Genomic DNA, 17,165 nt, shown 5'->3' on the forward strand with positions numbered 1-17,165 from the left:
TAACCACTAGAGTTTCAGTATCTGCTCTAAAGTAAGTTGGTCATGGACCCTGATGTTGGCTTGCATTATGGCACATTGGCAGAAGATGTTATAAGGTAGGATTTTGATTGTCAGTGCCAAGAACCAAATGCTCATTTTAAAAATCCATATCATCCAGTGTTGAGATTGCATGAGGTGAGGACTAGCTTGGGGCTACAGGAACCATTAAAATGCATGTGAAAAAGACATTACAAAATAATGGCAACATTAAAAAATAGATTAAACATGAAACTATTAAGACATAGTAGGAAAAAAGAAAGCCAGTAGAAAACAATATATAAACAAATTGACTTTTATTCAGTGCTATTGCTTGCTCTATCCATTCAGACAATCAAGTTGGCACATATATGAAAATAATAGTTTTTGGCCAGAAATAAGCATTACATTTTTTTTTCATTAATGAGTTTTAAATACTTGTATTTTCCATTACAGGTTTAGCAAACTGTGGAACATTATAAAAGAAAGAGAAGCAGAAATCTGGGCTTGAGATTAGTACATGGACTCTGTTTTATCTTCTGCAGTTTAGTTGGCTGTGTTAAAACTTGCCTCAGTATAAGTTAAAGCACACTTACCAGAAAGTCTCAGCTCCTTATGAGAACATTTTGGGCAGTGTTTTCCACTTGTATGCACCTGGCTATACTAAACCTTGAAAAGACCCTCAGCTATTTACATTTCTATTTGCGGAGATCAACACTGATAATTCTCACAACAGCCAAAAACTGAGTCATACTTGAATGCACTTCTAAGGTTTATCTGAAATACTAAATCAATCCCCTTCCACCTTACCATCAGACATCGTTGTAGGGTTATACCCGCTCTCAGACTTTATGGATATCCAGTATAAATGAGCTCTTTAAAACGTTCACGTCCTCGTAAGATGAAAAAGTCTTAATTCTCAAGACAAGCAGTAGAGTGAAAGAACTCCATGTATGTACTACAAGAATCATGTCTTAAGAGTTTATAGAAAATTGAAACCCTCAGGACAGCTGATGTCAACACAAGGGAGAGGGGGCATGGCAGATCTATATGATCATTTGCTTAGAAATGGGTGCATCAAGGAGTAAATTATAAAAAAAAAAAATGTGTCTATCTCCAGTTGTGCCTCCTTTAAATACAAAATTCAGGTAGTAAAGGAGCCCTTTTCAAGGTAGCCACAACTGTCTGGCTATGGACTTTGTGCAGAAACTGATGCATGTCAGACACAGCTTCATTCTAATACTGTTGAGTTTATTTTAAAACACAAAACGTGTTTGCACTCCTGTTCTGCTCTGGTGTCATCCATACTCCACTGCTGATATGCAGCATCTCTGACAGTTCCTGAATTCATATTATTTTGTTGGCCAGACAGCAACCACTGCTATTGCAATCAGCAACAAGACAATCACCACCAGCATTCCTAGAAGAAACAGAACAAAATTAAATTACTGCTTTAGGTTTATCTGAAGGAATTTTTAAAAGAAACTTCCTTTAGAGTTTCTCCCTTTACTTCTCCCTTGAAAGAAAGTGCTATTTAGAGGATTCAACTGCCAAAAATTTTTCAATTAGAACTAAAGCCAGATCCTTTCAAGTTGATACCTGGGCAGTATTTTAACTGCAAAGTCCTATTTTTGGTAGGATTCTTTGTTAAAGCTTTCAAGGCTGACACTAAGACCACTATTTTTGCCACTCTAAGGGTGGATGTTTAAAGAGAGACATCCCCTACTTTGGGCCCCAGTCCTGAAGACTTATCAACCTGCTTAGTTGTACCGATTTTCTACAGACTCCAAGCAGAGACTAACGTGCCTAAATCTTCGCAAGACTGCAATTTCTTCTTAGAACCACCAGAACCCTCAATTAGCAATCTCTCTCTCTGCACAAAGTAAAGTACTGAAACCTTGTAGATTTATATCCTGCACTGTCCCACATGGACAGAGCAGCTTACAATAAACCACCCACAGAGAAAGAACAACTGTAGATTCTCCAAACACCCCCAAAACTTGAAAACTCCAACCCCCTCCACCCCCCAACCAATTACTACGTCCCTCCCTACAAGCAAACCATCTGGCCCAGCATTTCTCAATCCGTGGGTTGCAAGAATATACGAAAGGGTCACAAACAAACTTTAAAAATGGATTCTCCTTTAAAGGAGAAAACGTGGGAAACTAGCTTTTCCCTTGCTGGCTGGCAGAGTTGCAGCCTGCAAGGGGCCACTTGGGGTTCACCATGCCCTCCATACATCCACCTCCTGCTCCACATACTGGGGGGCCTGGGTGCAGCAAGTCAGGAGTGAGGGCACTCGGTGGGGACTAGCCATCCAAGTTTACAAATGGGTCCTGGTACAAAAAAGGTTGACAACCACTGCTCTGGCCAATCCCAACTATGCTTCTCAACCACCAGTTACAACCAAATATAAGAAACCTCTTCCACCACCCCCTGTCCATCCAACTCCCACTACCCTGCCTCATCCTCAGAGAGATCCTTTCCTCCTCCCCCAATGACCCGTCCAAGCTTGCAACTCCCCTCCTACAGAGGGCTGCCCCACACATAACTTCTCCTCCACCCTGACAAGCAACATTAAATTCAAAAGAATCTTAACAAAAAGAAAAGGAAAGGCCCTCTGTTTTGGCCTCGGTCACACACAAAGGGCAACACTAAAGGGGGCTCTTAAGTATCACCCCTTGGCATCACCCCAGGTTGGTCTGACAACCTTGCATGGCCACGCAAGCTTGCTGGGTCCTTGCAGATGAAGTTGCTGCTGATATACAGGTAATTTTACAGCTGAGGGAGGAAGCTATTTGCAAAGCAAAATGTTAGTTTTGTTGAACACACGCACAAACTGTGGAAAACAAAGAGCAATGACCACAATAAAGAATCTAACAAGTGCTATGCCAAACCATGCAGCAGATACATGTTTGTGTGATTTTTCCTTTCCAAAAATCTTATTAGCTGAGATGCTGTAAATAGTAGGCTAGGCTCCCAAAATGTTGTGACAATTTATTTGCTCAGGTATGAAACAACACTACTTCCTCACCCATAGCCAAAAAAAGAGTGTTAAAAGTATTCAAGTAAGGAATGCACCTGAAACAAGGTGTCTTTAAAACCTACTCAGATTCACAATAAATAACTACTGAAAGCCTTAGCTAAGTTGACAGTGGGCAAGGCCCTTTTTCATTTGGGCTGGCACTCAGCAAAGCAAGGTTAAATTGGAGTATTGTTATGGGAGTTGCTACATAATCATCCCTCTTATTTCATATGTTTAAGTTTGTTTGTCTTTTATTATAAGCTGCCCCGAGTCTTTTTCGCAGAGTAGCATATAAATCTAACAAATAAAACATAAATAAATAAATGGCTATATGGAACTAGTTTTGCCAGACCACTACATCTTCCTTATGTTTTGAAGGGTATTAGCTGCTTCTCTTAGCTGAAATATTAGTTTCACATCTTGCAAGAGGAGTACATTGTAGCAATGTTGATGATAAACCCATCTCTCCCCTAAAAATAAATCCCCTATTATTAAAACTCTTGGCAAAACTTCTTGGCTAACTGCACAATGTCCCATGCATTTCACTCAACAGTGTAGCACACATAGGCTTCTCCTCAGATTTAGCCCTCTTTGAATTATTAAACAGACTTTCTTCTTTTTTTTCCCCTTCAATATCTGCTCTCAAGTATCCCCTTCAGAGCTGTGTGAACCACATCAGGTCTTCAAGCGTGGAAAAAATGTCCCTTCATTTGGTCTGCTAACAGATGAGTATTACTCAACCACTTGCAATATTTACAAGTCCAGCTCACAGCAATTAAAAAAGGATATATTAAAATAAATCCTCTTTCCAAACTGGAAAAGAATATTAGACATGGCTCTTCATAAACAGTGTCATGTTTTCTGTGCAGAAACTGTTTCAGTGCCATGCATCCATATTTTTTTCCACAGAAATGTAGTTGCCACCAACATTATTTTTCATAACTGGGTGCCAGTACATATCTGAATTTAGCGCTACTAGCAAGTCACCAGATTAATGCAATATCTCATGCACCAGGCATGGATATATCTTCCTAGTAAAGCTGCTTTAATCTAAACATCATAGAAGCCAGTATCAGAATGTAGTCCTGTGTTTCAGGTAGCATTTGTTTTCCTTTACTAAACCCCCCCCCAAAGAAAGACCCCCACACTTTCCAAAGCTGTATTATAAACTACTTGCTTGGGGACATTTTAATCATTGTAAGAAGAAAGTAAACCTTCTGGTGCAACTCCTTAGTAACTTAAAATGCTCATGGGGGTGAGGGGCTGGGGCAACAGTTTGGTACAAGACACATTCTTGGGTTTCAGTTTTTAGTCTAATTAAGAAAATCCTGAATGTAACAGGCCCTTTACATCACTGTTATGGCTGTATGGAAAACTATTCTGATTGATATTTGCAAAGGAGTTTTAAGATATTTGGCACAAACCCTTCACTGATATTCAGTTTAGACTGGGTGTCTAAAACCCTTGGACATCTCTGAAGACTCCTAGCCACTGTACACAAAGACTCCAGGGATATTTTCAGAGGCATCAGTGAGATTTAAAGTAGGCAACTCTTACTCAGCTTTCAATAACATTCAAGTGCCCTTTTTTCCTTTGCAAATTCACCTCCCACGCAAATTTAGGTTCTCTCTTCTATTATGCTGTTACTCCCTTTGACATTATGCTTGGACTGGGGAGAGGGAATGACCGGACCAAATGGTTTGGTTTTTTTCAGCTGTGTGATCCTATTTCTATAGAAATGCATTCAGCACTGAGAAAGTGAAAGCACCAGATCCATGCGTAGAGCAATTCAGAAATAGAACATTTCCAAACAATTTCTACTGGATGCCAGCTGTTTATTGAATTTAATTGTTTGAGGAAGCTTACTCAGCATCCTCCACTACTCCCTTCAAGCCACATGTAACAAAAACTGTAAACATTATTGATCTCAAAGTGCTGACTGCCAAATTCTCTCAGCCTGCCTCCAAAAGGACTCCCCTTCCCTCTCCCCCGTCCAAAGTCACTCTGCCTTTTCTTCTCCGAGGAATCCCAGAGGGTTTCTCTGCTTTCAGACCCCACTAAGTCCAATATAGGGCCAGCCAATGCTCTTTAGTGCAAGTCACTGGAGGTATGCAGGTTTATATTAGGTGAAGCTCTGGCCCATAAATCAAGTAACTTACTTCTCCAGATGGGAAAGCAAAAGGCTGATATTCTTGGTTATTTTCAGTTCTTAAGGAAGAGATAGTTACCGTTAACTTGAAGTCAGGCAGAAGGTAAGGCAGTGGCACCTTAGAGACTAACTGGTTCAGAAAGGCATGTGCTTTCATAGGCAACAACCTACTTCATCAGATACTAGCTTCATATTAACATCTGACAAAGTGGATTGTTACCTATGAAAGCACATGCCCCTGTAAACCAGTTTGTCTCTAACATGTGACCTTGCCACTTCTGCCAGTTCTTGAGAAATGCTCAGATATTGCTGTAAGGGATGCTGCGTATCAACAAAAACAGCCAGGTGGACAGATGGATTTTTTTCTGCTTTGCTAAAGGGGGAAGAATGATGTATTTTACTAAATAAGTTACCTTGCAAATTTATACTTTGATCATTAATTTTGAAAAGTACCAATGAACTGAACACAATGGACACATCCACACATGCAATCAAGGAGGCTGAATAAACTCTGGAATACTTTGTGCCAAAGTTCATAGCTCCTGGGTGCTGCATGTGTCAGCTCCACAGTAAACAACTCGTGTAGGTGCGCCCAATGTTTTAAACCTGGTCTCAATTTTTAAATTTTAATATACATTTTGGAGTTTTTATTTTTGATGGATTTGTTAGGAGTGAATGGTGCTGCTTAAATTGGAAGGAAATAAGACATGCTATTTAACTGATGCTCTCAGGCTTTTCATTATGTTTTTGCACTGCAGGAAGTTTTAGAAGGTGAAAATCCTCAGTGCAGTTTCAGTGTAATTGAGTTTACAGTCTTTAGCAATTAAGAGACGACCAAGATTGGCTTATTAAAAAACATTCTACATGTGTGAATTAGTTAAGTTAATGGGGCATAATTAGTCTTTGACAGCCCCAGGAAAAGCTCCATATAAAACAGAATTATTACCCGGCAGGAATTCAGGAAAGTAGGTGATTAATAAAACATCGCTAACATGTGACAGGAAAATTAACGGGAGAATTTAAGAAAAAGTTCGCTACAACAGCAGCAGCATGACAGGCTGAGAAATGAAATAAAGTCATTCTTGCACCTTAAAAAATGGGTACAAATAAAAAACAGGTGGACACCTCCTCCCTCCCTCAAGAAGTCCTGCTCAAGTACTTACTCCTCACACGAGAGGTGGCAAACCATGTAAGGCATGTGTCAGTGTAGCCAAAGTCTGAGACTGGCTGGTCTTAAAGGCTTATTTTATCCACTCATTCTGCACAGAAAGGGCAGGGAAACATAAGTTGGCAAAACTACACAAATTTCAATATGCCTCTTGCATGAAAGAAACCAGATGTTGTGTGTATCATATTTTATGCCTCTATAGCATAGTAGGTAAAGAGGATATGGACATTTAAAGTAGCAGTTTCCATACGTGTGACAGGCTGTCATAAAAATGCTTATGGTATGGTTTGACAATAATTTGCATTTCAGATTCTCGGTCGTCTGTGCTTGCTCCAGTGCTGCGAAGTATAAATATCCCATTGCCAAGAACAGCTGAAGGAAGCGTTCACAAGGCACAAAACCTAGTTGCCTGATCTAATCTAAAAAAAACTGTGAAGTAAAACAGGAGCAACAGAAAATAGAAGAAACACGATGGATGTATGGATAGTACAGGAAATGGTGATACAGATGAGTTTGGCTGGCTTACAAAGGGGAATCTCAGAAGTGAGAACGGTGGTCTGCCCAGAGCCAATGGAACAATCAACCAGCAAACATGGGTGGCCAGAGAAAGTCCAGCTCTTTTGCAATCCTGATGTTGCTAGAGTTTAGCTAATTGTTAGCTAACATCCTAGAGATGTATGGATGAGATGCAGGGAACACAGAGGTCTCTCTCAATAACCATTATGTCTTCTGCAGATCCAAGGGCTAATGCGGTGCTACAAAGCTGAAATGTTGTGCCCCTCCTATTAATATCCTCAACCCTCAGACAGGAGATCTACCTGTTTCTTGTACAGTACAGACACTGGAGTTACCAGGGTATTCCCCATTCCAAGAACAGAAAGATGAACTGAGTAATTCACCTGCTGAACAGCAGAGGGTCTGGGAGACTCAAAGGTATTAGTGTACATATATTATTATATATGGAGAAAAAGGGACAACAAGGATGATTAGTGGTATGGAGAGGCTTCTGTACAATGAGAGACTAAAGAGGCTAGGCCTATTCAGTTTAGAAAAGAGATGCTTGAGGGGGGAACATGATAAAGGTTTACAAAACACTAAGTGGTGAAAAGAAAGTAGATAGGGATTTATTATTTACTATCTCTCACAATACAAGAACCAGGGGTCATAAAATGAAGCTAGCAGGCAGCAAGTTTAAAAATAACCAAAGAAAGTTTGTTTCCACACTGTGTTAACTCAAGCATGGAACTCATTGCCACAAGATGTTGTGGAAACCAACAGGTTAACAAGAGTTTAAAAGGGACTGGGCAAATTCTTGGAGGAATTTCTAAACACAGAACTTAGGGGTCCAGCATTTATCAAATCTTCCTAGACCTTAAATGCTGGAGACTGGAAGTGGGAGAGGAACAGGAAAAAAAACACTGGTCCTATCCTTTTTATTTTCCCTTCTAGCATTCTCTCTCTGCCACTGCGTGACAAGATACTGGGCAAGGTGGACCTATAGTTTGCCCCAGGAAGTAGCAGTTCTTATATATAAAAGTTAAGTGATAAAAGCATCAGTCATGGGTCTCAGTAGCTCAAGAGCTGAACAAATACATTACAAAGATGGTCCCCATCGCAAAGTGTTTATGGTGCAAGTGTTAAACCAGAAACTGCAGATGGATATAGATAAGTGTAGGAACACAAAGATTCAATATTAAGCAGAACAATGAGCAGTATTTTCAAAACCACAACAGCCTAGCTCGTGTCAAAATTGTTGAAGCCTTCATAACAATGGAGAATTTTGAGGGAATAACTGAAGGAGAAAGCAAGATAGCTTTCCCGATGTTTACAAGGGATTCTTCCCAAGTACTAGGGCAGACCAGCTTAAAACAAAAATACTTGATGAAAATCGAACAAGTGGGCATGAAAGAAGCTGGTACCCAGGGGTTGACTGGAGACAATAATCAATCTCTTGGTGCTGAATGAGGGATAAGCAGGGTGAAGGCAGGCTGTTAAAACCCTTAAAAGTGAAGACAAGTAGCTTATGTTTGACACAATGAAGAAAGGGATGGCGGGACAGAAGGCAAAAAGAGGGTCATATGGTCAAAGCAACAGGCTAGAAAAATGATCTTTCCAGCAGCTTTTAGACTGGAGATGGGTCAAGATCAGAAAGAACAATACTGCAGCGATCAAGATAGAGAGAAGTTCTGTGCATGTTGAATAGGAAAGGGAAAAATCTCAGATATGTTATGAGGGAAGAATATGCAAAGATATAGACACAACCTGGATGTGACATGTAAGTTTAAAGACCTAGATAGATATGCAAGTTGAAGTTGATATGTAATGTCTTGATCTCAGTAATAGCCAAGATGGTGGCACTGTCCCCAGCTATGCACGAAGAAAAGGACAAGAGATCTGTATGCAGATAACGGTTCAATAGTTCTGCTACGGCACAGCTACAGAAATACCGCTCTCTCCTTCCATCACTAGTGACACCAAGGCCTTTGCAGCAAGCCTTTGTTGTTCCTTCTCCCTAGGGAGTAGAAACTGCTGGATTCAATGCTGCTCCACTATCAAAACACCGAACATGCTCCCCTGCACAACAAGTCCTGGGCTAGTGAGGTTCTGTTCATTTCAGACTGGCTGGTGATCAGGATAATCTTGCACTGATATACTTCTCTTTGAACTTAATACACTAAATAAAATTAAAAGCACACAAATGCATGCACCCCCCCACATGTGAATCATCAACATTATATGTGAATCACTTAATCCCCCCAAAATATAGCCAGCTCAGGAATGAAACTAGGAAGTTGTTTAATGCCACATGCAAAAGTACCACACAACAGGATATTCAAGCAAGTTAATATCTGTTCCCTCTGGAATTGCAGGAGAATGTTCAGAAAGGCACAAGCTAGAATTCAGCCCAGGCATTTTGGTTCATACCCTTACTCCCCTCTACAGGTGGCAGAAATTTTCAAAAGACTATTTTATTTTTGAAAACCAGACTTTTCCAAAAAACAATTTTTGAAGTCGTTGATTTAGTGTCAAATGTGTGTTTTTCATGAAAAGGGCAGTTCTATTTCTCAATTTTAATAAACTTACTGAAATACTTAACAACATCTATATTTTCCTTTCACCATTTCAGTAGCTCTCTCAGTAATACATATTAACCTTTCCAAAAGAGATTTTTAAAAGTGAAAAATGTCAAAAAGGATCTTCTTGAACACTTGGATATAAGAACAGTTTTAAGTTATTGTGAAAATAGGTTTAATTTTTGATCAATTTTTTTTCAACGGTAACTCTCATGGGCTACTAAAAATGAGCAGTCAGGTTCTGTTGGAAGAAGAGTGGGCCTTGCAGTACAGTAGTGACTGCTCGTGTACCAGCAAGGCTAGAGGGGGAGTACCACTGAGCAAAACAGCAACACGATTTCCCAAGATATTTCCTATTCCAGTAGTTAACTGTTTTGCTTGCGAGAGCTAAAAGTGGCTCAGGCTGCAGGTACTGCATTTGTGCAACTTCACTACTGTCACATTACAGAGTGGCAAATCAGACAGGTGAAGGGGACTGGGAGTGGTATTCGGGGGGTGGAGAGGGGGTGTTAACTTGTGGCACACTTGGACCTAACTTGTGGCACGCCTGCCAAAAAGGTGGGCCACCAATGCACTAGAGAATAGGAAAAGACCCAACCATTCTTTTTCCCCCCCGCTTGTAACATGAGAGGTATTTAAAGCTGTCTAATGAAGCAGAGGATGACATCTTCTGGAACCAGCCCATTTGCCTCAAACACAACCAACAAATCACATTATAGTTTCACCAGACAATGCTGGATGCCTGTTGCCAGCTCAGTCTGTCTCTGTACATGCGATTAGTTATCAAGGATCTAAGTTTCTACTGTTGATTTTTGCAATGGAAGCCACAGAGACGTCCAGGGCTACAAGTTCATCTGCAATTTCTTTGAAGTGCTTCTAAATGTAACGACGACCCCAGCCTTACAGAAGTTGCTGCGCAAGAACACTCCTTAGTGATGAAAACAACCCGTCATATCATCTGCACAAAGCAGCCAATTGTTGCTTGTCAGGTTGGTGTTTAATGCCTGCTTTCTGACATGCCAATATTTACTGCGAAATATCCACTCATTGTGCTGAATATAACTCCTGGGAATTTGAGCGTGTTTAGCATTTGGCAGCAATTCAAGTGGCTTTGAAAAAGCAGTCAGGAACTCTGTCATAAATATGTCTTGTTTTGGCAAGTCCCTCTTGAATAAGCGTCAAAAGTTTTCTGGTCTGCTTCTATCAGAGTATTGGTTTACCATCAAAATCACTCCATACTCGCTATATACTGACTGCTTATGTTTAATATGGTATCAATTAGGACTTACAGGCTTCTACAAAGATGTGTGTAACACTGCAACTACATGCAAGAGTTTCAGCTGAGGATATGCAGGAGAGACCACAGAAAACAAACAACATTAAGAAGATTACTCTTCAGTGTATCATTTGCAAGTAGGGGGCTATTTATTTAATTTTTATAATGAAAAGACATTTGCCTGGTAGTTGCAAAGCTTTCTAATTTAACCTGCAGTTAAGTCTCTCAACTTACTTTGCTCATATAGTTTAATTCCCTGACACAAGGGTATCTTTGGGATTCTGGTTACTGTCTAGGCAATCTCTGTAACACATTCTCTGCCAATCTCTAAGTGCTAGATCGGTACCATAACAGTGTGAAGAGTGATATTCAGCATCATTTCACATAGTTGTCTGATGTCCTGCCTTGTCACTGCCTGTTTCAGACACAAACGTGGGACTCTGCATTCAATTCTCAGCGTTTTACCACGTGCCAGCCTGACAGTCCTATGGCAAGGGTATAATTATGACATGTCTACAGACCCTGAGGGGGAGATATAGGTGGCTCATTCTGGAGTTGCTCCACTCCTCCCTCTCCCAGAGGTCCCAGGGAAGTAATACTGGGTAACTGCCTTTCTTCCCTGTTGTCTCTCTCATTCTGGTTTCATGCCAGGCTGCATCATTTCACTCTTCCTGATCACAATGCATGGGCGGGGGGGAAGACTTCAGAAGAACTAACAAGGCATAAGTAACCATATAATATAGTGATGATGCCCAGCCAGGGGCTCTCTTTGATCTGCTTCTGGATCTTCACTTAGCAGCAGCTGGCAAAAATAGCTCTGGTCTAGCTGCCAGCTGATTTCCAGAAGAAATGTAAAGTGTTAGCTTTACCCTAGAGACTTTGGGCCCTGAAGGGCCAAGATCTCTCTACTCCTCTTCCAAACGGTTGTAAGGAATCTGCAAACACAAGAAGTTCCCAACCTGCCAGTGCCTGATCATTGTGGGATTCACATCTCCCCAAGGTCTGACAAATGAACTACCACGGGAACATTGGACCGGTTTTTGGAGCTGGTTTTTAGGCATCCATATGATACTTCCTGTCCAATGGAACCGGTGCCATATAAATGTGGCTTGAATGCTAGTGGTGTTTGAGTCAGAACGCTGGCATTCATTCTTCCGTCTTTCCAATTAATTTGGAGGATTTTTCAAAGACATCGCTGATGGTAACACTCCAAAGCTTTCGGGTGTTTCCGATACGTAGTCCAAGTTTCACTCGTATACAACATGGTATGATCTTAACGCTACGGATCACTGGGAGAGCCTCAAGAAAGGAATCCAAGAGATGTGTGAACAATCTCTAGGCTTCTCCACAAAGAAACATCAGGACTGGTTCAATGAGAATGACATGGAAATTCAAACTCTCACTGTCAGAAAAAGGAGAGCCTTCAAAGCTTGGCAGACTGATATGAACTCCAAACAGAGGCAAGATACTTATTGCAACTCTAAAGCCAAGACCCAGAGGAATATTTGAGAGAGAAAGAACAAGTGGTGGCAGGGCAAAGCAGAAGAGATCCAAAAGTTTAACAACAGCTAGAACGCACATCGTTTCTTCAGCACAATCAAAGCTATCTATAGATAAAGCACACAAAGATCCACCCCTCTGAAGTCCAAGAATGGAATAACAATCTTTAAAGACAGATTTACCACAAACGCACAGCAGAAGCAGCACTTCCAAGAGTTCCTGAACTGAGATTTTGATGTTAAAAACAGTACACTGAAGCCATTCCATAACATCCCATTAATCTTGCAGATCCATCAATTTATCAAGAGGCCTTGAAAGTCATTAAACAAGTTAAAGCCCCCAGCTGTTGCTAAAGATTCATATTTGCAGCCGTGACCAGGAGTAAGTCTTCTCTTCTCCACACATGACCAGGAAAGGGAGAAAATCTTTTGGATTGGTGCTTTTGTCACCTCAGTTAGATTCTGATGCTTTCCACAGTGCTATACCTTAATGCCAGCTGGCAAGAGACAGATACTAGATGTGACAGTCCATTTAATAAGCTGGATGGGTTTTTTAATTTTTTGGGGGGGATGGGGGCAGAGAGGAACCAGGAGAGGGTGAGTAGAGAAGGGATGGTAATTCTTTTGAATACTGGAAATCCAAGAAGCAAACGTTCGCCCTGTTGTGCACTGGCTGCCTCATCTGGATGGACTATAAAGGTATTGATTTCCAGCTAGGAAACCCTAAATGGTTTAGGGATCTGCCTATTTGGGACACTCCTGCCATTCTCTGCCATACTGCTGCAGTTGCAGTCAGTACAGGTACTCATGTTAGAGTGCCTGCTAACAAGAAGAGAGCAGTTTCCATGAGGGCTGAGCTCAGAAACAAGATTACAGACCCACTTAAAACAGCCTTGGATGAGTAAAGTTTGGGCATCCATTGGCCCATCTTTCTGCTTGTTGGCAACTGTTTGTGGAGGAGGGAGGCTTGCAGGTTGCAGGGCAGAGAGCAAGGGAGATCTTGCCCAAGTTTGCTGGTGTTTTACCACTAATTTGGCTGTTAGATTATTTTCAATAATTTTAGAGGTGTCCAGATCAGTAGGCTGGTGCCTTTTATATGAAATTCTACATGAAAAGAAATAATAAATATCAACCAGCTATGACTTAAAGAGTCTGGTATAATATTACATTATCTAGAAAAAGTTTCTTCTTTTTTGTGCCAAGGAATTATTATCCCTGCTGAATTGTCTCTTCAAAAATGGAAGAATAAATCCTCAGATCCATCATATATGACATGGAGTACTAACTTATAAACACACCATTTTTCCTAATGGAGTGGGGGGAAGCAGGGTAGAGACACAGTTGAGAAGAGATCGTGGAGTCATTAGTGCCTTCTTCATTGGATTTCTTAATGGCACATATTTAAAAAGCAGATAAGGATTTTTAACAAGTGATGTTTAAGTCAGTGTTGCCAGATATATGCCAGGCCCACCCAAACCTGTTAAAAACCTTTATTTATTTTCAAGACATCAGAGGACCAACTTGGAAGGCTGAATAATAATTAAATTTATACACTGAAATCACTAGTTTTATGTGGCAAACACCCTAACAAATCCATCCTACTATCCACTTCCCCCACCAAAAGCCATAAAACCTTTCCTTCTAACATTTTTCCATTTAATTCTGAGACAGGGTATTCAATTTGTATTGCATTAAGAACCACTTTAGTATAAATCCCACACTATTAAGCTGACTTGTATGTAAATATACTCCCTGATTGCTACACCTGCAGCATTTGAAACAATTCCTCTAGAGGCCTGTTTTTTATTAATTTTATGACAGCCAAACTTTTTTTCCTCATGTGATATGTCTGCATAAAAGGCTGCAATTGCACATTATCCTACACCTCCGTCCACCCAAAGAAACCTGGACAAGTTATTGCTTTTGACCTTCTTCTTTAAAATAGCATAACTTGAGAAATTTAATGTTACAATTGTACTTCTCAACTCTGACACCAAAATCATTGGCAATCCTGAAACAAATCAAGAACAGGCTTTGAGAACAGCTAATAAAGATTCAGAAAGCCACATGTTCCTATGGGTCAAAAGAAAAGCGAACACATCTGAAAAAAAGAAAAGTTATTTGAAAAATTGTTTGCATTGCTAAATTTTAAATTGGAAGCAATGGAGAAGGTAAGTCATTCTATGTAGTCCAAAAATATTAACAGTTTCAAAGCTGGACTGCTACATAAAAATATATGTCAACTGGTAATCCAATAAAACCTTTAATTACCAGGAGTGCAAATTCATGAGGTTTTGTTTCTATATAGCAATCCCTCTAATCCATTTTATTAAATGTCAGACTGAAGTAGTGCCCAAGCTCTGTCTTTTTGCCATTTAGTGTTAGGAGTCTTCTGTTGTAGGTACTTGGTTCTAGGGCACACTAAGAGCTTATAATTACCATCGATGCCACCATTTAGAAGAACATGAACATATGTTAGCATTTACTGCCAAGTAGTATGTGCTGGCAAACAGTAAAATGAGGATGAATAAAAAGCAAGAGAAAGAATGAGATGGGAATTCAAATATGTCAAAATCAGAGTCAAAAGAAATGTATAAGAAATTTAAATCCAAAATGTTTACTGTCTCTACGATCAAATAATCCCTAGAGTTTATGGTCTCAAACCACATGCATGATCCAACTGAATGAAAGGAAATGAGATAAGTGTTTCCCTTAATCTATCATTGTTTTTCTTCTTTTTATTTCAGGGTGTATTTTTTTAATCTGTTGCTACTTCTTAAAAAACAAGTGAATGCCAGATAATATACTTTGCTATGTCCAAGTGGAATTTAAGATACTTTCCAACTTTTCAGGAAAATATAATTTTTAAACATATAACTTAAAATGAACTGTGGTAGTCGGAGGATTATTTGAGTGCATTTAGTTATAGTAATCTAAATACTAGACCTCACTCAGCCTGTAGTTTCCAGGATCTCTTTTGTCCTTACAAACCTTTTGGGTTCATCTTTAAAGTACAGTCTTGCATTCAGGTAAAAATTAGAGTGGCTGAAGCCCATAATTCTCAAATACTATTTAATCATGCATTTGACAATACAGCTATATTATTATACACTACCATATAACTTCATGTCTTAGCTACAAAGTCAGCAACCTGGTGCATTAATCTCAGAGGAAGCCAAACAAAGATGTCTGAATGGAAGGTTTTTTAAATGCATGAAGAAGGGTAAGTATGTCTTATCTCCATTATAATGAAAAAGCAGTGGTTCTCAACCACTGCTGTGGCACCAAGGGTGCTAGGGGGTGCTGTACAATGTTAGCACTGTTAGGCGTGCAAGCATGATTCACATATAAACGCAGAGATCTCAAATAGGAATTAATAGTGCTAAGAACATTTTAACGTGTTGTGCTGTTTCTGGGTTCATTGCAAAAGAAATCCTCTATTATTTTTCTGCAGTCAACAAGTAAGTGAAAAATAAGAGCTGTCATTTTCTGAGGTGTGCCTTGAGTCTACAAGGTTGAGAACCACTGTGGTAGAGTAACTGGAACACAGACAAGCAAAGCCAAAAATCACACATGGACAGAACTACAGAAGTGGCAGAACTGCAAATAAAATCTAATAGTCCTTATTCCCAAAAAGTCTGCTGGAAAGGGCATATTCATCTAAATTGTGCTAATCTGAAGCTGTATCCATGTGTCCACAGCACAAAGTATAAGCACATGAGAAAAGTTTCCACTCACTTTTTTCAGAGTTTACTGAAACCTCAGTGAAGAATATAAAAACAGTATATAAATAAGAAGCCATATGAACTATCCCTTCTTCTACATGTCTAGGAAACTGCATCTCTTGAAAATGCCATTTAACATAAATTTACTAGTAAATGTGGTATAAACTTCTTTAGCCACTCAGAAATCCAAACTGTAAACGTTTTTGTGACTCCCACTGTCACTTCAAGACACCTGAGTTACCTGACACACCATAACCACTCGCACTCAAAAATGTCTGTTGTGAGTGCTGACTACAATCCTAAAGACAACTAAACTGGAGTAGGGACTTCAATTTTTTGTTTTGTACAGCATGTAGCATCCATGGGTCCTGGGCCATAACTTGGGCCTCAAAGCACTAATCATCAATATAATACAAGCTAACAATCTCAGGGTGACTTTTCCTTAAGACCCAGTCTGGGTGTTTTTCAATGCAGCATCTACTTCATTTCTGGCTAGAGTTGGCAACCTCTTCTCACCTCTGCCTAATTCCTTTTTCTGCTGTTCTAATGGAAGCATTGGGCAGTGCATGTTTGTATAGAAGGTCACCCAGATCCCATTAAGTGAGAAACTGGAAACAGTCTAATGTTTTTTTCCTTTTGTTCTCACTAGAGTGACTTCACAGACTTTCCTTGTTCATCCCAGCATTGCCATTATCAAACTATTTCCAACCCCAAAGGTCATCAGCAGACATGGTTACTGGGGTTTTTGTATACAACTTTTTAAAATCAAATGCACACATTTTCCAATTTGCCTTGTCCAACCTCTCTCTGCATCTTTTCCCTTATGTCAGCAAGGATGGGGGATACAAGATTGGTTATGATGCGCTGTATTTCTGAACAATTGCATTGGGGTTTGGAACAGGACTTGTAAAAGCTTGAAAAAAATCTAACAACCCTGTATTAAGTTGTCCCACAAGAAACCAAAGGAAAAAAAAAAAAAAAATCAGCAAAGCTGGGTAATTAGAAGAGAAAGTCCACTCTATAATTCTCATATTTAAAGTTGATGGTTGTAGCCATGTTGGTTTAAGGCTATAAGCAGACAAGGTTATTTGGCTAAATGTGATATCTTTTATGAGACCAACTAAATAGTTGGAAAAATTCTCTGCAAGCTTTCGGGCACAAACACCCTTCTTTAGGCATTCCCCCCGCAACAAACTGTCTCTCACCTATTGTCTCCTGTTTCCTTTGATCCTCA

General features: G+C 39.9%; 1 protein-coding gene across 1 annotated transcript in view; it reads right to left on the reverse strand.

Moving 5' to 3' along the window:
* Window positions 1-315: 315 nt before the first annotated feature.
* STX8 (syntaxin 8) overlaps window positions 316-17,165 on the reverse strand; it is a 223,742-nt gene continuing 206,892 nt past the window's right edge. Inside the window, exon 8 of the mRNA XM_019502123.1 lies at window positions 316-1,435. Coding sequence (XP_019357668.1) covers window positions 1,368-1,435 — 68 coding nt within the window. The 3' untranslated portion in view covers window positions 316-1,367. The remainder of the gene's footprint in view (window positions 1,436-17,165) is intronic.

The sequence above is a fragment of the Gavialis gangeticus genome, unplaced genomic scaffold (assembly GCF_001723915.1).
Source record: "Gavialis gangeticus isolate Ggan-Ray unplaced genomic scaffold, GavGan_comp1, whole genome shotgun sequence".
Taxonomy (NCBI): domain Eukaryota; kingdom Metazoa; phylum Chordata; order Crocodylia; family Gavialidae; genus Gavialis; species Gavialis gangeticus.